Here is a 24,896-nt window from a genome sequence, read left to right on the forward strand (position 1 = left end):
CCTCCTGTATTCTACCAAAGACAACCACAGGGCTCTGTGGGCGCCAGGAGTCGACACCGGCTCGAGGGCACAACTTTACCTTTTAACCAACCAAGGACGATTTATGAATATGTTTTCCCTTATTTCAAGCTACAAAAAATGAATGCAGTATAATGTGGTCAGAAGAGTGGTGAATACTTTATTTAAGTAAATAAGTAAAAGTACGTAAGTAACTACATTTCTGTACCACCCCATACAGAAGTCCCTGGATGGTGAGCTAGTAATGGAGGGCGAGGGCTAGTAACTTTTAAAGCCTTATTTACAAACTTTGTTTGAATTGACTAATTACACTGAATTAAGAGCGTCCTCTGACTGGACATGGCTTGTTACTGGCACACACTGGACGCATGTGGTTTTAACTGGATTAAGGGAGGTGGTTTTGATAGGTGGGTAGGATTCTGACCCATGAGTTGGGTTGCTAATCCTTGAGGATTGACCTTGAGTCCCCAGGACCTGCAACAACCTCCATATCATGATTGATATCCGCCCTAGGGGATATTAATGCATACCTGCCAACCGGTCCCTATTTTCCCATTCACCTGAACAGGGAAATAGAGACAGGTTGGCAGGTATGTCCATGGCTTGACACTGTGAAAAATATTGAGGGGTGGGTGGGATGGATTCTCCAAGAAGAGTTTGTCAGAGTTGGCAGTCCTTCCCATGATGCATCCGACCAGCCAGAGTTTGCAACCTATCATGATGCCTCAGTGTTAGCCATGGTTATGTCAAGTAAGGAGAGGCTCATGGGAAACTTCACCCCAGGCAATAAGTTTAGCTTCTTAGAAGAGAGCCTGATAAACTCAATTTTATCGTCCTCATTAAATTGCCCCAGCAAAGGAAAACCCCTTCACCTCTTGGGGCTGTAATGCAGCCACAAGATTAGCTCCCTGCAGTAATTAGACTACAATTCCCATAATCTACAGTCACAGTGGCCAATAGCCAGGGATTATGGGAGTTGTAGCCTAACATCTGCAGGAGGGCCGAAATTGAGCAGGCGTGCTGTACTGTGAGGAATTAGACATCCCTAAGGCACTTAACTGGACACCTGTCTGGGTTTAGAAGGGGCCTAATCCCGCGCCCGCTAATCAGTGGATGGAATTTTCATTGGGCCTCGCCTCCTCAGTGGGGTTTAGCCAATCCGAGCTGTGGGAGGCTAGCAAAAGGCTGGAGCCTTTTCGAGGAGGCCACGCCCCCTGAGACTCGTCGCCTTCAAGAACGGTCAGACATCTCCCATATCGGTGACGTAATTAAGTCCCGCCCAAACGTCTTGGTTTGCACGATAAACAGCGCGGTAAACGCCGCTTCGCGCGGACGGCTTTTTTGTGCGCGTGGGCCGCCTATCTCGAGCATGCGCAATGAGCGTCACTAAGCCCCCCCCCCCCGCCATTGTCTTGGAGATAAGATAAATACAGTACACAGCCTTCACTTCCGGCTTCCGTTCGAAAGCCGCCCTACGCAGAGCTGCTTGTTACGTAACTCAGAAAGCGGGGGGGGGGGCGCGCTCTGTCTAGTCTGTGCCCCATTCTTTCGCAGCAGTTACCCCGCAACGTTCACTCAAGAATCGGGGAAAGTGTTTATCGTTTCAGTATTATTGAACCTGGCTGTGACCCTATTTATTGTTCTTAGTCCTTACTGAAGTAACAGCCTGCGACAGAGATATTATTATTACATTTATCTCCCGCTCTTCCTCCAAGGAGCCCAGAGTGGTGTACTAGATACTTAAGTTTCTCTTTCACAACAACCCTGTGAAGTAGGCTAGGCTGAGAGAGAAGTGACTTGCCCAGAATAACCCAGCTAGATAGCGAGTCTTAAATGTGTTTTTTTTTTTAAAGAAACCCCGCCAAAAAAAAAATCTTTAAAAATCTCTCGACTAACTGTTCCTATCCGCGGAACAGCATTCCTCCAGTTGTTGCATGCTGGTGTCTCAATTTTCTTTTTAGACTGAGACAGGGAACCATTTTTCTTTCTTTGCAAACCGCCTTGAGCAGTTTTGTTGAAAAGCACTGCACAAATATTCGTCGTTTGTATGGTAATATAAGTTAAGCTTTTACCGAGGAGAGATTACAAGCATGGATTGCCTATTTTACCGGAAGTCGAAGCTGCGTACCCCTTATCGTTTTCCTTTTAAAACCTCTCTCTCTATGGTCGGCGGGAGGGGGAGAGAGAGCGAGAGGAGCGCGCGCATTCCTCCAGCGCGTGCGCAGAAGGGCGACGTGGAGACGCTCTAGGGCAGGTTCGTGGCCGCCGTCTCTTCCTCCTGCCCCCGGCGGTTCCACCCCCCCTTCCCCCTCCGCCCCCGTCTTCGGAGCGAGCCACAGGGCGAGGCGCGCGCGCGTGCGTGGTTGGGCGCCGCTCCAGCCGGCGCGTGCGCAGTTGGCGCGGCTTGCGCTGCGAGGCGGAGGATGCCCCTGAAGTTATTTATACTGTCGGGCCGGCCGCTGGTGACGTAGCGGGGAATCGGGGCAGCGATCGCGGCGGTGCTCGGGCCCCGGCCTTTCCCTTCCTCTCCCGGCCATGGAGGGAGCCTCGAGGCCGCCGGGGCTGGAGCCCGGCGCGGGCAGCAGCAGCTCCTGAGGGGAACGACGGAGGGACCCCGCGGCCGGCGCGGTGAGTCAGCCCGAGCGAGGGCAAGAGGTGCGGGGGCCCAAGGGGGCCAGCGCCCCCTCCTCTGCGGCCCCCTTCCTCCTGGGCGAGGGTCTTGGCCCCCCTGCAGTCCGGGGTCAAGTAGTGCTCCCTGGGACAGGGATTTCCAGGTGTTGCTGACTACAACTCCCACCATCCCCAGCTGTAGTGGCCTTTGGTTGGGGGTGATGGGAGTTGTAGTCAACAGCAGCTGGAAACCCCTGTTGCAGGGAAGACGGGGGTCAAGCGGCTTCCTTGGGGGCCCAGTCGTTGCCCAGAGCCTCCGCGGCCCCCTTTCTCCTCCTGAGAGGTGGGCTTTGCCCCCCCTAGTGGGAGAGCAGGAGGTTTGAGGACTCCGAGGGAGCCTGTCTCGGCTGCTCCCTTCTTGCTATTTCAGAGGTTTTAGCCCCCCCCCGGTGGGGGGGGGGGTGAGTGTGAGAGGAAACTTGCTCGTTTTCAGCGGTCGCTTTCCTCCTGCCGGGTGCATTTTGAGCCACACATGCCCACCCCCAGGAGAGAGGGCAGCAGCTTCAGGGGCTGGGAGGGTTTCCTCTTCTGCTGACCAGGGTCTAGCCCACCCCTGTTGTCGGGAGGGCAATAGGTTTGGGGACTACGAGGCCTCAGCTTCCCTTTTTCTCTTGCAATGTGGGTTTTGCTCCTTCCCTAGTCTGGGGGGCAAGCGGGCTCAGGGGGCAAGCGGCTTCGGTTGCTGCCAGTGGGTGGCTTGCTCACCTTTGTCGCTGGGCCTGGGAGGGCAGTAGGCTTGGGGTCTGAGAGTCAGAAGCGTTTTCCTCTGCTGCTCTTGTACTACTGTGTCATGGGTCTTAGCCCCCAAACTTGGGGTCTTTCATGAGTCTTAACCCCCAAATGCCCCACTGCAAGGGGGCTCAGTAGACTTGTTCTCTTTCAGCTGCCCCTTTCCTTCTGCTGTGTGCAACTTAACACACCATAGTAGAGAGGGCACTAGGTTCAGGGGCCAAGAGGTTTCCTCCTCTGCGGATGAGGATCTTGCCCACCCCCGACATGGAGAGGGTAACAGAGTTGGGGACCTCTTAGTCCTCGGACTTCCACCTCTGCTGGAGGATGGGGGAGCAGAAAGGAACTTGACCCACTCTCTCGCAGTAGAGGAGGAGGGGTAATAGGTCCAGGGGCTGAGAGGTGTCCACCTCCTCAGTCTCTGCTGCCACTTTCCCTTGCTGTGCTGGTCTTCATCTCTGGGAAGAAGGGAGGGCAATAAGTTTGGGAGCTAAAAGGCTTCTTTCTCAGCTGTTGCTACTGTTCCCTCTGCTTGTGTGGGATCTACTGAGCAGAGTGGGGGATTATTATTATTATTATTATTACATTTATATCCCGCTCTTCCTCCAAGGAGCCCAGAGCGGTGTACTGCATACTTGAGTTTCTCTTTCACAGCAACCCTCTGAGGTAGGTTAGGCTGAGAGAGAAGTGGCTGGCCCAGAGTCACCCAGCAAGTCTCATGGCTGAAGGGGGATTTGAACTCGGGTCTCCCCAGTTCTACTCCAGCACTCTAACCACTACACCACGCTGGCTCACCTAATGCACACGGCAGTGAGTTTTGAGGTGGAGGAAAGTAGCTTGCTTTGGGTTCCCTGCTGTTACCAGTGCCGCCTTCCATCTCTTCCTCATTCTTCCCTTGGGGGTGGGGAAGGGAGCAATAGGTGCAGGTGTAAAAAGGCTTTCCCCTTCTCTCGCTTTCCCCATTCTGTTCCGGGAAGGCCTCCCTTTGCTTTGGGAGAATGCGGGAGAGCGTGTAATACACATGGGGTCAAAAGGAGAGATTCTCTTCATTCTCCTGTTCTGCAGCGTACTCTACAGTATGGAGCGGCAGTATTGATTTCCCCCCTCCGTCACTTTGGGGACTGCCCTGCCCGTTGGCCCCTGCTCCTCATCGCAAGAGGAGTGACTGGTAAAGGGAGATAGAAACAAAGGGGAAGGGGCTGGTCCTCAAAGGAAAGAAGCAGAGCTTTGCTTTAGCTCTCCCACCCCTCTGAAGTGCTCCCTGAACACCTTCCCTTCCGGAAAGAGTGAGGTGAGGAGGAGCAGAGAGTACAAAGATGGCTACCTGGTGCTCTCTTTCTCCAGTCCTTCTGGGAAGGAGGGGCAATAGATATGGAGCTAAAGGGTCCTGGCAATGGATGGCCTGCTCCTGAACTTTCTCTTCTACTTGGGGGGGAGGGAGGTCCTGTGTTTCTCCCCTCTCCCCCATATGTCCACTTTTCTCCACTTATTATCGAAAGTGGAGGGGATGCCAAAGTGGGCCTAGAGCAGGCCTGCTCAACTTCGGCCCTCATGAAGATGTTGGCCTACAACTCCCATAATCCTTGGCTATTGGCCACTGTGGCTGGGGATTAGGGGAGTTGTAGTCCAAAAACAGCTTGTGGCTGGCAGCCAAGTTGAGCATGCCTGGCTTAGAGTCTGACCCGGTGTGGACTGGTAAGGGTTTAGTAAACTGGACTTTCCAGCTTGCTGTATTTCTGTGGACGTGCTTGCTGTATCCAGCTTGTTGTATTTCTTCCAGCTTGCTGTATTTCTTTCTTGACTCTTTTCCTGGTATTAGACTTTCCCAGCTTACTCCTGCAACTTCTTTCCCCCCCACAGACAGAATGCACTTAATTGTCCTGCCACACACCTGAAAAGAGAAGTTGGTTCTGCCACCTGTTGAGACGTTGGACTAAGCTACCCACCTGCTACTAGTGTCTGGAATGAAACCGAGATAACTTTCTCCTCGCTCTCCAAGGATTTGCATCCCCTTGCCCCTACTGCAGGGGCAAGGGGAAGGTGTCTTGAAAGAGTGGAGCATCCTAGCCATCAGAAAAAGTACCTGGTTTGCTTTGCTTCCTGCCTGTGAGCACTCGGATTCCTGCTGTGTTTCATTTTCCGTGGGGCGGTTACTCCACTAGCATAGACAATGCCGTGAACGGCGGCGGCACTTCCCACTTGCCAGCCCCACACACCGCACACCAGGGGGTTCAGAAGTCAGGGTGGGGAACTCGCCATGGCTGGGAGCGGTTACACAGACCTGCGAGAGAAGCTCAAGTCCATGATGCCTTACCGGGACAACTACAAGGGCGGCACGCGGGACCCTGCCGAGTCCCCCTATGGAGCCGTGGGCGGAGCTGCTGAGCGCAAGCGCAAATACCATGAGGACTCCGAGTCGGAGCCCAGCGACTACGAAGAGCACCAGCGGGAGGAGGAAGAGGCCCAGAAAGTCCGAAGCGGCATCCGGCAACTCCGGCTCTTCAGCCCCGAGGAGTGCGCCAAGATTGAGGCTCGCATCGACGACGTGGTCTCCAGGGCCGAGAAGGGCCTCTACAAAGAGCACACGGTGGATAGGGCCCCTCTCCGGAACAAGTACTTCTTTGGGGAGGGCTACACATATGGGTCTCAGCTGCAGAGACGAGGCCCCGGTCAGGAGCGGCTGTATCCGCGGGGGGAGGTGGACACCATTCCCGAGTGGGTTCACGACCTGGTCATCCGCAAGCTGGTGGAGCATCGGGTGATCCCCGAGGGCTTTGTCAACAGCGCAGTGATCAATGACTACCAGCCGGGAGGCTGCATAGTTTCCCACGTGGACCCCATCCACATCTTTGAGAGGCCTATTGTCTCGGTGTCCTTCTTCAGTGACTCAGCCCTCTGCTTTGGCTGCAAATTCCAGTTCAGGCCCATCCGGGTCTCGGAGCCGGTCTTCTTCCTGCCTGTGAGAAGAGGAAGCGTCACTGTGCTGAGGTAAGTGCGTGCCTAGGAAGCCTCCGGGCTTTGCCTCTTGTGAGAGCACCTCAAGAGAGGAATATAGGAAGCTACCTTTGACTGAGAGTCTTGTTCGTCTTTGGCAGCTGTGATTTCCGCTTCGTAGCTTGGGGGACGGAGGCTGAAAGGGGCTGCCTTGTACATTGCGTTTGCTGAGTGAACTGTGAAGAGGCAAACTTAGTTCGTGATACTTTTTATAATCAGTGTTTCCCAAACTGTTTTCTAAGGAACTCTGGAGCGCTTCAGAATCCTATCAGGGTTCATTAGTGAGAGAAACTGGTAATGGGCATTCTTCTCTGTTTCTACTCTTCTCTGCAGCGTGCAGGGTTAGAGATGTGGTGTGTGTTCTAGCCTACCTTCATTGTTGGTGTGTGGGAAGAGCAAAGTCTGGCTAATAACGCTGTGTGAACTAGTATGCACCTGAGAATTTAACTTGCCTTGAAGTTCTTTGCAATGTGCAGAGCAGGATTCCCTTTAGAAGGGAATCCCAGATGTTGACTACAGCTCCCACAATCCCTAGCTGCAGTAGGCTTTGGCTGAGGATGCTGGGAGTTGTAGTCAAGAATATCTGGGATTTTCTGCTAGAGGGAACACTGGTGCAGAGAGTCTCCTCAAACTATTATTATTTATTTATTATTATTTTATACACTTTATATACCGCTCTTCCTCCAAGGAGCCCAGAGCGGTGTACTACACACTTAAGTTTCTCCTCATAACACCCTGTGAAGTAGGTTAGGCTGAGAGAGAAGTGACTGGCCCAGAGTCACTCAGTGAGTTTCATGGCTGAATGGGGATTTGAACTCGGGTCTCCCCGGTCCTAGTCCAGCACTCTAACCACTACACCACACTAGCTGACAGGCTTCCCAGACAGGCTTACCTCTAGAGGTAGGATTCATAAAACGTGAGGAGTAGCTTCACTTGAGGAGTGAGGGAAGAATGGTTAGTTGACATTCAGCTTTGAATATATACCGTCCCTTGTTCCTTCTAACAGGGATTCCCAGATGTTGTTGACTACAACTCCCAGCATCCCCAGCTGCAATAGCCTTTGATTGGGAATTTTGGGAGTTGTAGTCAACATCTGGGAATCCCTATTAGAGGGAACACTGATACCATCGATTTCCACAGGTCAAAAGTGGGGTTTTCAGAGGACTAGTTGGCCTCCCAAACAAGTGTTCCCTCTAAGGCGTGCGCATGTGTGTGCACACACGTTTTTTGATATCCATTTAGTTAATGTTAGCTCCCGCTCAGGCTGAATCAAGAAAACCTCATTCTGACTGCCTGTGCATGCACACTGCCTTGGCATTGCCACCCAGAACAAAACTCACTCCGTTTCATCACTGCAGATGAAAAAACTAGAGGGAACGTTGCTCCCAAACTGGAGGACATGGTTGGTTGAGTCTCTGCAAGTGGCAAGAGAGACGGTTTCCTCTTATGTGTGGTTTTGCACACATCCCAGAGAGGAAGGACTCCAGGGAACGGAAAGATGTCTGGAAAAATAGAGGGTTGTGCAATGCTTCCAAGGGAAGGCGTCCCTCCTTGACTAAGAGAAGGAGCGTGCCTTACGATCAGGAGGGAAGTACTGGCATGGTGCCTCTTGCCCCAGTCAAGGCACTCTCAGGCAAGGGTCAGAGATGAGCTTGCATCTGTGACTCGCTGGAGGCACCGGCCTTGCCGCTTGGGGGGGGAGCTGCCCTGCAGCAAAGTAAATGTCTGTGTGCAAAACACAAGTTGGCTCGAGCTGAAGTGCTGTCAGCAATTCTTCATAACAAGATTTAAAAAAAATAAAATTAAAAACACTCTGCATTCTGTTGAATCAGTGGCAATACTTCTAGGGACATGTCAAGTGCCATGCATGCACAGCCCTGCACTTCTGTGACAGGAGGCATGGCGATGGGAAGGGAGGCCTCTGTTTTCTGAAGTCACAGAGTGTGTGTGTGTGTGTGTGTGTGTGTGTGTGTGTGTGTGTGCATAGTGCGGGTGTGCGTGGAAATGGTTTGGCTGGCTTGGTTCGAATCCAGACCAGATTCAAACCGATCTGGTTCGGCCATCAAACCAGTTTGTGGGCCAGTTTGGGGATATACTTGTAAAGGGGACTCTGGCAAGGATTCCCCTTTACAAGTATCAGGGCATTGCTTAGAGTAAGGCAGGGGAGGCAGGGGCACCCCCACCCCCGCACCAGCCTCCTGCAGAGCAGCCCAGGCCGGCTGCGGCCCGGTTCAGGTCTCCATGCATATGTGAAGGCTGCTTGTGTCACCACGCGGCCTGGGCTGCTCTTCGAGAAGCCATCGGGGCGAGGGGGGGGTTGGAGGAACCACTGCTACGGCCACCTCCACCTTCCCCCACTGGAAAAACCACGGTACTAAGTACTCTTTCTCTCTCCCGCCACCTGACTATAGGGAATGCCCTTATATTTCTAAAGGGGAATCCTCGCCAGATCCCCCTCCACAAGTCTATCCCTGGACCGGTTCTTCTAGAACTAGTTCCATTTCGAACACGGACCGGCTGGACCAGGTTGGTTCGACTCAAGCCACAGTTCAGATCGGGCCAGCTCGCACATCCCTACTGTACAGAAAATGGCCAGACGATCTTGAGACCCCCTAACGGGATTGACAGAAGTGCAAAGCCCTCTCTAGCATACCTTTTAATTCCCCAGCCTTGTACAGCCATCACATGGTAACCCTTTAGGCTCGGACTGCACAACTTTGGCCCTCCTGCAGATGCTGGACCACAGTTGCCCCACTCCCTGCCTCTTGGCCATCCAGTGAGCTCTTCCTGCTTCCTCCTTGGCTTGGCTTCCTCCCTCCCCCACAAAAAAGCTGAAATGTATGCACAGGTCACACTCGTGCTGCTTCTCCTCCTGAGCGTTGTCATCGTCAGGAGCCCAAGTGTGAAAGGGTACAAAATGTTGGGTCTGGATGAGCTTCTGATGAGCCATATTTATAGTCTTGTCAGCCCAGCCAGCTCTCAGCCAGGATGAGTCAAACATCCCTAACGGATCTGCGTTGCCATGGCAAAGGGAGGGCAACCTACGTTTTTGGGTCTGAGGAGCGAATGCTTCTGCCAGTTTGAAGGGCTCTTCGGGGGAAACGCGATCCCCCCGCTTGCTTTTTTGTAAGGCAATCTCCCCACGAGCCGGGAAGGAATCTCTCTCTCCCACACGTCAGCACAGCCTGCACAATAGCGCAGGTGTATTATTAATAAAGACTCGTCCGGGCTAAGTGCTGTCTCCGGCGTGCCTTGCGCACATTAACCGTGGGTCAGGCAGAAGCCCATGTGGTCAGGGAACTTGAGAAGGGGCTGAGTTGCCACACCGAAGCCTGCATTCCAGCTTTCTCTGGTTCCTTTTGAAGGAGAGCTAGTTGGAGACTCAGACGATTTTGAATGCACGGTTCAAGATTCGGAGGACTCTGAATGTAGCTCAGTCGGGCCTGTGTGCACATCTTACAGGAGCCAGGAGTGGACTGTGGGCAACAGTAGAGCCAGCATGGTGGTGTGGTGAGAGTGCTGGACTAGGACCGGGGAGACCCGAGTTCAAATCCCCCTTCAGCCGTGAGACTTGCTGGGTGACTCTGGGCCAGTCACTTCTCTCTCAACCTAACCGACTTCACAGGGTTGTTGTGAAAGAGAAACTCAAGTATGTAGTACACCACTCTGGGCTCCTTGGAGGAAGAGCGGGAGATAAATGTGGTAATAATAATAACTGACACTTTACCCATTCTGTAACCAATCATTTTGGTGCGGCAAAGCCCTCTGCATTGTCGCCTGGTTGCTGCCCCTGCCGCAATGCCACCTGCCTTGATTCGCACACAGAGCTCAGGAAGTTGGTGTGTGCAACATGCAGGCCCAGCTGGGCATACTAAAGGCCGCCTCTGGCCCAGCTTCCTTTGTCCTCCAGTGGCCACCTGCCAGTTGCAGGGCAGGAGAGGGGGCATGCCTTCATCATCTCCTGCACGGGGGCTTCTTGGGGGCACCTGGTGGGCCACTTTGGTGAAACGGGGTATTGGACTAGATAGGCCTGAGGCCTGATCCAGCAGGACTATTCCTAAATGCTTCTGAGAAGCCCACTAACAGGGTTGGAAGTTGTTTGCCCAGTTGGTATTCTGAGATATACTGCCTCTGAACACAGAGTGCCCACTTGGGCATCATGGCTAATGGCCATTGCTAACCTTGCTGACTGGATCCAGTTCCTTTAAAAAAAAAAAAAAAAAACCTGTCAGCAGGTTCATGACAGTGGCTTTGCACGGCCCTGTAAACAGGCCCATAAGTTACTACTCCATCTGTGTGTCTTTATGCTTGTGACATGGTTACTCTCTGCTCTCCTGGGATCTACCCTCGGTAGAGAGATTGCTGTGATCCCTATCTAGGAGCAGCGCTGCTCCTTCAAGGTAGGCTGCCACCTGTGGAAGACTGATCTACAGCCACTGACCCGGCTTAGACACAGCTTTAATCAACCTAGAACTGTCTGGCTTGGGACTTACAGGCACTGAACAGCCAGAGGCCACCAGCCTTGAGAACATAAGAGCAGCCCAGCTGGATCAGGCCCAAGGAGGCCCATCTAGTCCAGCATCCTGATTCACACAGTGGCCCACCAGATGCCTCCGAGAAGCCCACAGGCAAGAGGGGAGGGCATGCCTTTTCTTCTGCTGTTGCTCCCCTGCAACTGGTATTCAGTGGCATCGTGCCTCTGAGGCTGGAGGTGGCCTGTAGCCCGCTGACTAGTAGCCATTGATAGGCCTGTCCCCCTTGGACAACTGCATAGTATTCCCATTCCATCACGCATAGTGATTTCCCAGAAGAGGGGGGAAAGAGCCAGTGCTTGTCCTGCTGGTAGATGCTTCTATCTATCAGACTTGTATACTGCCGCTACCTAAGTCTCTAGGCGGTTTACAACAATAAGACCAAGACATTTTGAAACCATTAATACATATAAAAAGTTCAAATTAGAATAACTATCCATCAAGACTGCTAAATGGCGAAAAAGCCTGGCTTAAGATTAAGTGTCTTTAGTTGTTTCCTAAAAAACAGCAACCTTCTACTCGAGTCCCCGCTGGTACTATATCGGGCAGCCGTGATATAGGAAGATGCTGAAAGGCATCATCTCATACTGTGCGGGAGGAGGCAATGGTCAACCCCTCCTGTATTCTTCCAAAGACAACCACAGGGCTCTGTGGGCGCCAGGATTCGAAATCGACTCGATGGCACCCTTTACCTTTAAAAGCCAACAGGGATGGAGCAGCTCTAATCTCAGCGGGAAGTGTGTTCCACAGCTCTGGGGCAACTACAGAGAATCATGCTTTTGAGACGCCCCCAGATGAGCTGGTGGCACCCTCGGACGAAGCTCCCCTGATGATCTTAATAGGCTTTGTTTTGTATCCCTGACTTGCCTCCACGCTGGGATGGCAGAGCTCCCTTTCCTCAGTTCTGATGGCCAACCAGTCTGACCCAGTACATACCAGGCAGCTGTGGAAAATGCCTGCTCGTTAAGAAGTGGAATGGGATCTTTTTGTGGAGCTAATACACTCCAGCTGGGCTTCAGAGTTTCCGAGGCTGCCATGAGGGAGAGAAATGGAGTTCTAGGCTGCCTCCCCACGTGAGTGTTTTGGTGGCTATGCAGCCGCCTCAGGATAGAGCAAATGGACTCTGCTTTCTAGAGCACTGCACTGTAATCTCTCCAGCAGGGGTAGGCGGCCTTTGGCATTCCAGCTGCTGTTGGACTACAACTCCCATCATCCCCAGCCACAAATTATTTTGGCTGCTGTAGAGCTTGCACCAGGGTCTCCACCAGTGTTCCCTCTAAGGCAGGCCTGCTCAACTTTGGCCCTCCTGCAGATGTTGGCCTACACCTCCCATAATCCGTGCACACAGTTTTTATGTCCACTCAGTTAATTTTAGATCCTGCTCAGATTGAATCAGGAAGGTCCCACTCTGAATATATGGGCACACACCATGCCTGGATACTGCAGGATACAGAACAAAATGCATTCTGTACACAGATGAGAAAAATTAGAGAGAACACTATAACTTCCAGCAAGATCCTAGCACCCAGTCTTCCCGAATCGGGAATCTTGCTTCCGAGGGGAAGAGTTGGCGACTAGTCCAGAATAGACTTCGAGATTGGCGGCTGCTTCCGTTTGAGCACAACAACAAATATGTATATACCGCTTTTCAACACAAGTTTCCAAAACGGTTTACCTGGAGAAATAATAAATGAGATGGATTGCTGTCCCCAGAGGGCTCACAGTCTAAAAAGAGACCTAAGATAAACGCCAGCAGTAGCCACTGGAGGGATGCTGGGCTGGGGCTGGCTAGAACACAGCAGCCAGTAGGCTCTTGGGCATCGACTGAAAGGGCGCCCGGCCTGCCAACAGGGCCAAGGGCTGAGCAGAGACCCGGGGCTGCCAGTTGGGTGAGTGGATGTCCCACACGCGGACCTCTTTTGGCCTGACAGCCTTGTCCAGGTCGACCCTTCCAATCACGTGGCCGAGCCGGATCTCTCAGACTTGGGCGAGGCGGCAGGAAGCAGTTCTAAATTCAGCTGCAGTCCAGAGGGCTGGAGGGGAGAAACGAGCTGGATAGGCGCAGCCCGTGAAGCTGCAACCTGACTCTTCCCTTGGCTTGGTCAGGGGCTCTCGCCTGGCACAGCTGCAGCCTGCCTGGAGCAGCTCTGTGTGCCATCCGTGTCTCCTGTCTTGCTTCTCTTCCCTCCAGCGGCCAACTGCCAGTTGCAGGAGAGGGGGCATGGCTCCGTCATCTCCGACTTGGGGGCTTCCCCGGAGCACCTGGCGGGCCACTGTGGGAAACGGGGTGCTGGGCGCGGTAGGCCTTGGGTTCTTGTTCTTCGATGCCTCAGAGAGCCCTTCGACAGGGGCTGTTGGCCCAGTTGGTATTCTGAGATCTGCCACCTCTGCACACACTTGGGGCATCATGGCTAATAGCCCTGCAGAGTAATCTTGAAACCACCTTGGTTTCCCTCCTGAAATGAGAGAAGCACACCACAAACAGAAACCTAGTTGGAGTGAATATTGTACAGCCACTCCTAATTGCTCAGAATCTTCTAGGCAAGTCCTTCCTTGGGTTGTAAGCAGCACAGTGTTGTCCCCTGCTGGCTGAGCAAAGAGGTACCTTTTTAAAAGAGGTGATTCTCTTATATTTAGCAGGGGGAGAGCAACTGGCCCGCTCCATCCCCAGCACAGTCTCCCTCCAGTGGCGGTCGCTGGTGTCTGTCTTCTGTTTCTTTTTTAGATTGTGAGCCCTCTGGGGACAGGGAGCCACCTCCTATTTATTTATTTATTTTATCTATCTATTTGTAAACTGCTTTGGAAACTTCCTGTTGAAAAGCGGTATATAAATATTCTTTGTATTCGTGTTGTCGGGTCCTTAGTGAAGTAGTTGAGTGAGTTTTTTAGCAGGCTTAAGGAGGCCAGGCTTGTGATGCAGATTCCATCTGCCAAGGATCTCGTATTGCATGGTGCAAAAAATAGCATAACATTGTTTTGCTTTCTGTTTGGGGAGGAAATCCTTTCTGGGACTTCCATTGATGGGATTCAGATCTCCTCCTCCTCCTCTTCCCCACCCACCTCTCAACCAGTGTTCCCTGTAAGAGGGATTCTCAGATGTTGTTGACTACAACTCCCATAATCCCCAGCCAAAGGCTATTGCAGCTGGGGATGCTGGGCGTTGTAGTCAGCAATACTGGGAATCCCTCTTATGGAACACTGCCCCCAACCATTTAAATCTAGCCTTTTTCTGCTTTCTCCTGCTTTTCTGCAGTAGTGTTCCTGTGTCCAGGAACTATTGGTATCTGCAGTCAGGAAAGGAGCAGGGTGGGATTTCATTGTGTGTCTGTACGCTAGGCAGTCGGTGTGTTTTGGGTTGGGCATTTGATACAAAAAGGCTGCGCATTAAGCTTATTGGGACAGCGAAAATGGTACTTTAACTCTCAACAGATCTGATGTTTGTACCAATTATAAAAATAAACTGTTAAGAAACTTTAAAAAAAGAATGGTAACATTTAACAAATGCTAGGTGAGGGTTTTTATAAAAGTGAATGATCCACTGAATGGTTAAAATGTTTATTTATTTAAAACATGTATATACCGCCCAAAACACAAGTCTCTGGGCAATTTACAGCACAACAAACTTTAAATAATAAACTTTATTTGTTAGCCACCTCATAACAAATTGAGTTCTGGGCAGCTCACAACACAGGATTAAAACGTACAATAAAAACACATCACATAAAATCATGACAGACAAAAAGGGAAAAAGAAAATACAAAGCAGTTTAAAAACTCATTTTTAAATTAGTTAAAAATCAAATCAAATCGGACCTGGTTCTTCTCTTTGGTTTTTATCCCGGAACACGAAAGTCAGCCTGTAGTTTCATTTTTTAAAAGTGCAATTAAACCCCGCCAAAAAAGCCAAGCAGTAGCAACTCTTGCAAAGGACTTCAGATTTTTACAAGGCGGTTGTGCTAAGTTGTTAGCAAGTTCAGGCATCAGCTGCATCAAGGATTGAGTGTTGGTTAACTAATAGTCGTTGGAGTCAACTGACCATATTAGACTGGCCGGTGAACTGGCAAGCCAACTTTAGGGGGATATTTCTATATGGCTCTTTGTAGCGAGGTCTTCTGGGCAAACTCAGTCAGGGGGAGCGACTGTAGTTCAGTGGAAGAGCCTCTCTTCTGCATGCAGGAGATTCTGCGCTCGATCCACGCCATCTCCAGGTAAGTGGGGTGAAATCCTGCCTGAAACCATGGTGAAGCTGCTGCCAGTCAGTGTAGACAACCCTGAGCTAGGTGGACCAAGGGTCTGACTCTGTATGCAGCAGTTTTCTATAGTGCCTGTGTAACAGTAGCCCCACACAGACCCATTCCTTTCTAAACTGGAGAAACAGCAGTCTCAAAAGCGGTGGTGGGCGGTTGTGCTTTATGGCCGGGTCATGGATGTTAGCTATGGTTGCGGCCTGGCCTGGGCGGTTCTGGCAGCCAGACACACGCACACTGGGAACGTTAAAGGCAAGGGCAGCTAACCCTCTCAAAGCCCACTTGACTTGGTTTTGACATCCTCTTGGTGTTTTTTTCCTTCCCCAGTGGCTACGCAGCTGATGAAATTACACACTGCATTCGACCACAGGATATCAAGGAGAGAAGAGCCGTCATCATTCTTAGGAAGTAAGTGACAGAGCCTCTTGGAAGTGAATGGAGTTCATACGTGTGTCTTCCCCTTCCCCACAACCCTTTCAGATTTTATTGCTGCCAGTATCTGGGTGTGCCAAATGGGATCATTCGGCCTCCCATTTGACAAAATTAGGTGGCATTGAGAAGAGGCGGGGGGAGGCGAGGCGAGGCTGCCTGCCTTCTCCCTTTAAAGGCCAAGGTCTCTCACCAGCGGAAAGTGGGTCTCCTTTAAAAGGGTGCAGAGTTACCTAGGCCAAGAAGATTCCTCCTGGTGTACCGCTTGATGACCGTGGGAAACTGGAAATCTGTACAAAATCCTTTGTACCTCTCAGTTGGTGAAATACATTCTGGTGTGTCTGCTTGGAATCACTAGTGCTAATTTTATTTTATTCCATTCCTATACCGCTTTTCATTAAAACCTCAAAGCAGTTAACATGATTAAAACAATGCACAATTAAAATATTAAAAGTACAGATCATAAATATAGGTTTCTCTATTTAAAAGTATAAATAAAAACCTATATAAAACAGTAATGCTTTTAAACAGTAAAAACTATGCTCTCATTTAAAAGCCTGGGTGAAGAGCCAAAGATCTTTTGTTTCCTAAAAAATGTGATGCAGGTTGAGGAGTGGATGCCCCAGCTGGGTGGGGTGGGGAGGCATTCCAAAGCCTGGGGGCAATGTCTGAGAAGGCCCTGTCCTGTGGGCTTGACAGCCAAGCCTCTCTCACCGTTGGCATTTAGAGCAGCGCCCCCTCCGATGAGCTTGTCAAGTGGGCAGAAACCCTTAGGAGCAGGCAGTCCTTCAGATAGCCTCTTGGTTTCCCCAAATCTCCTTCCACAGGGCCACAAAATACATGAGACCCTTGTGGCCATGAGCTCACCCCATCCCACACCTGTCTGTTTAATGCATATGGGAGCTTCCCTCTCCCCGCCCCTTAATTTGGATTGGAGCCGCTATAGGGCAGAGGTTTGGGGACAAACTGGAGCCAACATGGAGCTTCGACTTTGGAAAGCTTGACGGATATTTTTCCTTCTCAAAAAGCAGCTCTGCAGGGTTTGGAGAAAGAGGATAACCCTTCTCCCCATGCCTTGGCTCGGATCTTGGCCCCAGCTAACTGAGCAAAGAGGCACCTTTTAAAAGTGGTGGTTCTCTTGTATTGAGCAGAGGGAGAGCAACTGGCCCTGTCCATCCCCAGCACAGCATCCCTCCAGTGACTGTTGCTGGTGTCTGTCTTCTGTTTCTTTTTTAGATTGTGAGCCCTTTGGGGACAGGGGAGCCATTTTATTTATTTATTTATATCTCTGTAACCTGCTTTTTGGGAAACTTTTGTTGGAAAGCGGTATATAAATATTTGTCCTATTGGGATCCAAACGGGATAGGAAGCTCCCATAGATCGCTTTGAGAGAGAGATTGGGCGCTCCATCAGTCTGTCCCTGCAGGATTGCAAGTCTTTGTGTGCTCAGACTGATGTGCTTGAGGGAGCTCCACATGCTAGAGAACTTGAAGCCCCCTGACTTGGTGGTGGGTGCATAGGATTGGCTTAGAGCTGAAGACAGGGGCTCCACTTTCAGGGCTATGCACTGCAAGGACCCTGCTTCTCGCTGCCCTCCTTGCAAATGGCCCCTCGCCTTGTGCGAACCAGGAAAGCGTCGGCTCTCGTTTCTCCGATACGTCGCCGGCACAAGCTGTGAGCAGTCTCTCCAGGAATGCATGTCAAAAGGGCTTTGGGAAGGCTGCTGATCCTTACCGGGACGTGAGCACCACAGGCCGCGATTGCGCCTGTGTTTCCAGAGAGCCAATTTCCACAACTCTGGGCAGGGCCCCTGCCCGTGTTCTGTGCGTGCAGCTCCAAGAACCCAGTCCTTCCTGGCAGACGCCAGAGAACAGAGCTGTGTCGCAGGTGAAACGGTCTGGAATTTGTCCACTCCAAGTGGAATTTTCCCTCAGCGGCCCAGTTAGCAGCGTGGCCGTAAACACTTCAGGGCAGTGAAAGCCAAGCAGTATTTCTGGAACCTTCCTGTGTGCTCTAGCCTGGGGAGGGTGGCAGCTGAAAAGGCTGGCGATCGCTGAGGCCGAGCGGGTGACGCGGTGAAGAAAAGAAATCCGGCTTGGCTTTCCGCGTAAGAGCAAACGGAAAAATACAGCTGGCCAGTGCCGTTCCCTGCAGGCGTTAAGAGCAACATGCGAACGTCTTTCACTGCCCTGTTGGTTGTAGACAACCTATTGAGCCAGCTATGATTTTCGGAAAGGGTATCCAAACAGCCAGCTGTGAACGTGATATTTATGTAGTGCTCAAAGGGCAGCAGCCCCACTCTGTGGCCACTGGAAGTTCTTCCAAAGCCCTCTCTGGCTTCTGCGGTTGCATCAAGTGCCACTTGCAGGCTTGGCTGCTTTCTTGTCTTCTGGAGAGAACTGATGTTCCGTTCCACCCCAGGGCTTGAATTGTACAGTCACACCGTTTTCCTCCTTTGGGTCACATCTGCCTGGATGTGTGGGTTCTTTGTGAAAGCAACGTGGGGGATGAGGGCTCATCTCCCACCTTGTTTCACCCCAGAACTGTCTGACCCAAGTCCCAGGCAGGCTTGTGACAACCAAATTGTGAGGCAAAGGGAGGATTCCTCCAGCTGAATCATAGCAAATGGCATGCAATTGCCTCTGGTCTTAACTGTCGAGTGGGCATACTTCTGCTGCAAGGCAGATCTGGGGGAAGAGGGAAGAGCAAGGCCATGTAGGCCTATAGAATGTGGGCTATTGAGGCTCTTGGTAGGGAAACCTCGACTCTGAAGGCTGAATGGATTTTTTAAACAAATGCAGCAGCATCTCATACGGCTAAGGTGCGCTCTTCTTCCTTGTCTAACACTTAATTGCAACAGAATTAGCTTATGAACAAATAGAGTGAGTGTGTGTGTATGTGTCGTGTGTTCATTTATAAACGAGCAATATGCATATATGATTGCACTGATTTAACAGACAACCAGTTAAGTCCACCTCTCTCACATGCCCTGACCTCACTGCTGGTGTAATACTTTCTATAAAGTAATCCTGGGAGGGATAAGAGGAAATAGAAAACTGTTCAATGAAATATAAATGTCATAAGTTGTCTACACGAAAAGAGACATGGTAAACTGGTAAGCATGTGAGTAGGGATGTGCACAAAATTTACCTGAATTTGAATCGATTCGATTTGGAACCATTGAACAGAGGAGATTCATTTGAATTGATCCGAATCGAGTTGAATCAAATCTGCCCAAATTTGAATGGATTTAAACAAATCTCCACTCTGTTCAATGGTTTTCAAACTGAATCCAAATCCGGCTGAATTTCGTGCACATCCTTGCACGTGAGGGGGAGATAGGCCTATGTTCTTTGATGCTGCTCAGTCACAAGCAATATAACATCTGGGGGGGAGGCATCCTAGACTTCCCATAACTGCTTGCACCTCTGGAGGAAAGACTGAACTCCCAGTTGAGAAACTGGATGTGGCTTTCAGCCTGTGGGTAACTCTTAAAACGGTTGGCACAGCCACTACCAAAAATATTTCCTCTGGTCTATGTAATTCAGCCCCCTCAAATCCTTTGTTTCTAACACTTCCAGAACCAGACTAGATGCTCCCCGGCTGGAGATGAGATCCCTGAGTAGCTCTGTCCTGGCACCAGGGTATGCCTCTGACCGTCTATCAGGAAGCAACAGGGACCCCATCCTGAAGCCAAAGAGGTCCCATCGCAAGGCAGACCCTGACGCTGCTCACCGGTAAGAGAATCCCTTGTCAAACACATTCTGGAACTGCCAAGTTATATAGGCTCCTAGTATGTGTAGCCTCATGCGCTGTTCCCTTCTGCTCAGCTCCTGACCATTTTTGTTTACGTGAACAGTACTCAAGAGTTGGGAAAAAGTCTAGTTTACAGCCCTGAGGTTGGGATCTTGGCACTCAAGCCCCAATTCTGGAACTAATAGAATGGTACACAAAGAATGTCTTACAGCTGCGCCATGAAGTTCTGCTTTGGCATCTGTTTTGTAGAGCGTGGGTTATGGTGGCAAGGGGGGAGTCTTACGTTCACCCCCCTCTTTCTGTGTGTGGGGTGGTGGAGAGGAGCTGAATCTATGCCGCTAGCTTCTGAACCATCCCTGCTAATGCTGTCTGGGCCCCCTTGCCTGTGGGGTCTAGCATCCCTTGTCTGAAACTCGGGCGCTTTGAAAAACCGGTTGTGAGATGGCTTTGGCTGTTTGGAGAAGGCGTCCAGCATCCCGCTGGACTTGTCTGAAGTAGTTTGCTCTCTGGACTCTTGACCATTGTTTTTTCCACCGTAATCGGAGAGTGGCAGGGGCAAACGAGAGTTATTTCAGTTAAGGATGAATGAAACTTGATGACAGTCAGTGAGCAGCAGTTAAAAGTCAAAATCGGAACAGAGCTGGGTGAAAACAGAACCATAAAATACATACGGGCATCTTATTTATAAATTAGCCAACTAACTCCCGTCTCCGCTTACATGCTGTGGCACAAAATTGTGTCACTCCAGTTGGGACTGGTGCCTTCCAGAAGGAAAGAAACCTAATACTGATCCGATCTCCCCGGCATATTCTTTATAAGCGGCTCAGTCATAGTAATGTGAATCTCTTCGGTAAAATGGACAGTATTAAAAAGGGCTAATAGACTCTGTATTGCAGAGTCCCACTAACATAACTGGTTCCTGAGCGGTATTCTCCTAATCTGCTTTCCAAACCCACGGACAGCAAGGCATTATACCGAGCCCGTGAAAAAGCTCTCCTCTAGTTTAAGGTAGTCAGGTTTGTAAGAGATGCAGCCGGCTGGGGGTAGTTCGAAAAAGCCACCTGAAATGCTGCTGCTGGAGACAAGAAGACCTCCCTCAGATTGCTTCTCCAGATCCGCGAGGCATTGTTGAATAGGCACTTCAGCAGCGCCATGTCCCAGTGGGAGTAGAAACAGTGGCCAAAAGTCCAGCTCTGCCCAGTTTATTGTAGAAGCCCAGACACCCATTGGCAGCCTGGAAGCTGGTTGTGCCAGGCTTCCCAGGAAAGGTGGGTTTTGAGGAGGGATCTGAAGGAAGCGGGAGAGGTGGCATTCAGGGAGGCCGTTTCTTGAGCAAGGAGTCGGTTGAGGAAGCAAAGGCCCTGCTCACGGAACCAAGAGGCACCTTTTAAAGTAGCGATTCTCTTCCACTTAGCAGGGGGAGAGCAACCGGCCCTGTCCAGCCCCAGCACAGTGTCCCTCCAGTGGCAGTTGCTGTTGTTGTGCCTGATGTTTCTTTTTAGATTGCGAGCCCTTTGGGGATGGGATCACCTTGTTTGTTTCTTTGTAAACTCCTTTTGCACTTGGTTCGAAAGTGGTGTATAGATATTTGCAGCAGTAACAGGGAGGCCCTGGGATGGCTGAGGGTTTAGCATGCAATGGGTTCCCAGCTGTTGCAGTGGCCAAAGGCCCTCACTACCAAGTGATGGGGCCAGTAATTCAGCCACATCTGGGGAACCACATTTGAGGGTCCCTGGCTTGCACAATACATGCATGATCAAATGGAAAGCAGTGCCCAAGGAACATAGGGAACTGTCAGACCCTTGGTCTATCTAGCTCAGTATTGTCTACACAGACTGGCAGCGGCTTCTCCAAGGCTGCAGGCAGGAATCTCTCTCAGCCCTATCTTGGAAAAGCTGCCAGAGAGGGACCTTGGGACCTTGATGCTCTTCCCAGAGCGGCTTCATCCCCTGAGGGGAATATCTGACAGGGCTCACACTTCTAGTCTCCCATTCATATGCAGCCAGGGCAGATCCTGCTTAGCTCTGGGGACAAGTCATGCTTGCTACCACAAGACCAGCTCTCTCTAATCCCCTCTTGGTCTGGCTGTCTCTTTCTTTCCTCAGGCCTCGAATTTTAGAAATGGATAAAGAGGAGAACAGGCGCTCAGTCCTTTTGCCCAAACACAGGAGGCGGAGCCACTTCAGCTCCGAGAACTATTGGCGAAAGTCTTACGAGTACACAGAGGACTTTGACGAAGAGGAGGATGACGGGAGCCCCGCCCGGAAAGTGAAAATGAGACGGCATTGAGGGGTTCTCTTTCCTCCCCTCCTTCCCCGCCCCAGGATCCTCGAGCGGATGAGACTGGCCTTCAGGCTGTGACGTGGTTCTGGCTTTCCTCTTCCACCCCTCTCCTGGCTCTTTCTCATCTAGCTTCAAGTGTGTATCCCTCCCACTCCCCCTCTAGGCTGGAGAAGAGCTGGGGCCGCCTGGCTCTTCGGTTTTGACGGCGGCATCCATGGTCACGGGATGCTTCTGCTGCCACCCACCTTTCTTCCCAGGAAGACGGGCGTGCCTCAGGGAGCAGAGGCGGCCTTCTCCTTCTCCTCCTCCGGAGAGCTGCGTTCTGCGAGGTGTTTGGGCCGGAGTGGAGTTTGAAGATGCCAAAAAAAAGTTGCGCGCTTGGGTTTGCTGAAGGGTTGCGAATGTTCCCTGCGCTCCGATCCCGCTGCTTCCGAAACGGTCTAAACCCGGCATCTGGTCCCATCCGCTCCCCGCCTCCCCCCACCCCCCAGCAAGCGCAATCTCGCACCATCCTGCTCCATGCTGCACCAAAGGGCTCCTAATTCCTGAAACCCAACTAGCGTGTAAATTTATTTTATCCTTTCCCCCTTCTTCTTCTTCTTCTTTTTTTTTTTTTGTCGCTCTCATTCAAAGGCGCCCTTCCTCCGGCAACTGGAAAGCTAAAACTTTCGCAGACGCCTCTTCGCACCGGATGACACAGCATTTAGGACGTGTTGCACTTTAGTGTCAGGGTTGATCCCCCTCCCCCTTTTTGTTCTCTTAAATGCCATATAATTCCCACCCTTTACTAGCTTGGGCTAGCGAGCACCTGTGGTTTCCCCCCCCTCCTTCCCCCTTTCTGCGCTGCTAATAAAAAAGGAAACAAGTCTTTGAAGGAGGCCCGGCTGCTTCATGCTGAAGCCGCTGCTTGTGGGCGCGTTGAGGGGCGGGCAGGAGCGACACCTGGACGGAGGGATATGTCTTGGCTGGACAATTCGGCTCCTGCTGAACCCTTCACACTAACAGCATCGGGCACAACGCACTGGGTGGGTCTCCTGGGCCCTGCCTCTTTGGAGTGGCAGTGGGGAGCTGTCCGATGGCTTCCTCAGGAGACCTTGTCCCAATGCGTGTGGCTCCTCACGTGTGTGTGTGTGCCTTTTGAGAGGGATCTGGGCTTGTCTTCTGGTCGGTTCCCTTTGGGTTAGAAAAGGCGGCTTTCACCAGTACTGTCCTACGTTCGGAAAACGAGCCTTGAGTGGCGGTTGTCCTCCGAGAGGCAAGGGTCACGACGAGAACTTCGGCTGGCCAAGCCGTCTGTGGAGCAGACCCTCTGCCTGCTTCTCCAGACAGGCCACCTTCCCAGTGAGTAGTTCTCTGGAACGCTGAGGGGATGGTTTGGGCACACCAGGCCGGAGTGGAGGTTAGCAAGCCATTTGGTCTACTTCGGTGCCTCCAGGATATGGGGGTCAAGCTGTCCGGCTGCTAGTCCAAAGCTCCGGCCAGCTTGCCACCGGGCCTGGATGTGCCTCTTGCACACGGAATGCTTGAGCTGTGAGGCCTCCTGCCTTCTTGCCCGAGTGATGTCTGGTCATCCGAGAGTGAAATTTCAAAATGTGAGGACTCCTCCTGAATGGCTGTAACGCTTGCCTTGTTTTGCCCCAGCCTGAGGGAGTTGTCTGCCTGAGGCCCAGGTCTTGCGACTGGAGTCTTGAGTTTGAATGGCTTCAATGTCCCTTGTCACCCTAAAAGTGCAAAAAACCCCACCCCAGTTCTCTGAGCGCCAGTCTTTTTTGCACAAAAACGGATTTGATCTTCAGTGTCGTCACAACTAGTTTTTGCCCTCCCTTTAAATACACGAGGCTCTCCCCCTGTCCCTTTAATTCTGTGTGCCTTTTTGCTCTGATCTGTACACCTGGTGGTAAACATTTAATTCTGAGAAGCTTTGTATATGAGGCATTCCACCCTCGGCTTCCCCAAACACCTTTCGTCCGGTGTTCTGTCAGTCGGGTGCAGCTGCCACCCATCTTGTAGTCCCCAGATGTGTTTGGACTACAACTCCCATCATCCCCAGGCACGATGGGGATAGCAGGAGCTGTAGTCCAAAACCATTTGAGGACTCGAGCTTGAGAACCCCAGCTGCTGGCTGTACCACAGGGAGGCAAGAGTGCTAGCTTGCCATTTTTATTGCATCCTCAAGGCGATAGTTGCCAGCAAAGACCTGTGACTTGTCTTCCAGGTATCTGGAATAGCCGAGAAGTTTGTAGTCCTTCTCGGGCTTCGCACCCACTTCAAACTTTGGACCTGCCTGTCCAATGAAATCAAGGCAGGGCTCTCCCCAGCGGCCTCCCCAAAGCCTGGGCCATCTTAGAGTCATGTCAGCAGCTGAAGGGGGACATTTCTTTCTCCCGCTTGGCCTGTAGTTGCTTGTTCAGGTAGCATCCGCTGTGGCAGCTGACCCTGTTCAAAGGCACAGACTGACCCGTCAAAGATGTTGCTGCATTTCTGCCACGGGAAATGCTGACCAGACGAGTAAATTCCCTGTTTTAATGCTGTTAGTGTGAAGTTGAATAGCAACCATCGCTAGGAAAGGATCCTGTCTCGGCCCCTCTGCACGTTCAAACAGCTTTGAAACGTCAGACCAGTGAGGCTTGGATCCATTTCTAGTGATCAGCTGACTTGTGTGAGTGAGTGTGTGTGTGTGTGTGTGTGTGTTTTCTTTTAAAGCGCCAAATGGAGTTGAACTCGAGTCGGACGGTAAGAATTCCTGTTTGCTCCAAAAAATGCACCTGGTTTCTCCTCCTTGCACCCCACCCCACCCCACCCAGCACACACTTCTGGCTGACTTCTGTGTTTTTTTTAAATAAAAAGAAAATCTAATTTTTTGTTACAAATAAAATAAGTGGCAATATTTTTTTCTGTAATTTTTCATAGGAAAAAGTGTGATTTGTAAACAAATTGTACAGTTCTGAAGTTTGAGATACACAAAATAACCATCGTGCGTGGCACGCTGTCAATAGGGGCGGGGAGAGTATTTTCCATACCGTGTATTTGGGGAGAAATCTTTTAATTCGGGTTGATTTAGGACGAACTATAGTTCCCTGTCAGGGTTTGGAAATTTCAATTTTTTCCCTCTTGTATAGAATGCTGCATTTAACTAAATAAAAGCCGAAAGCATCACTTGACTGAGTTGGGATGTTTGGATATGTGTTTAGGTAACATCTTCTCTCTTGTTTTTCTATTCCACTTTTTCCCTCCAAGGG

At 51.2% G+C, this 24,896-nt stretch overlaps 1 protein-coding gene across 3 annotated transcripts; it reads left to right on the plus strand.

The window, feature by feature from the left end:
* Positions 1-2,251: 2,251 nt before the first annotated feature.
* On the plus strand, positions 2,252-24,813 carry ALKBH5 (alkB homolog 5, RNA demethylase). Of its 3 annotated transcripts, none has more exons than XM_053276884.1 (5): positions 2,252-2,272; positions 5,278-6,405; positions 15,517-15,597; positions 19,200-19,355; positions 21,480-24,813. In XM_053276884.1, the coding sequence occupies exons 2-5, from the start codon at positions 5,675-5,677 to the stop codon at positions 21,661-21,663; spliced, it is 1,152 nt and encodes a 383-aa protein (XP_053132859.1). In that variant the 5' UTR covers positions 2,252-2,272; positions 5,278-5,674; the 3' UTR covers positions 21,664-24,813. The 3 variants fall into 3 exon arrangements, with proteins under 3 accessions (XP_053132859.1, XP_053132857.1, XP_053132858.1); XM_053276882.1 differs by lacking the exon at positions 2,252-2,272 and adding an exon at positions 2,349-2,646; XM_053276883.1 differs by lacking the exon at positions 2,252-2,272 and adding an exon at positions 2,349-2,646 and having other exon boundaries at positions 5,282-6,405.
* Positions 24,814-24,896: the final 83 nt, after the last annotated feature.

The sequence above is a fragment of the Hemicordylus capensis genome, chromosome 13 (assembly GCF_027244095.1).
Source record: "Hemicordylus capensis ecotype Gifberg chromosome 13, rHemCap1.1.pri, whole genome shotgun sequence".
In the NCBI taxonomy this organism is placed as follows: Eukaryota; Metazoa; Chordata; class Lepidosauria; order Squamata; family Cordylidae; genus Hemicordylus; species Hemicordylus capensis.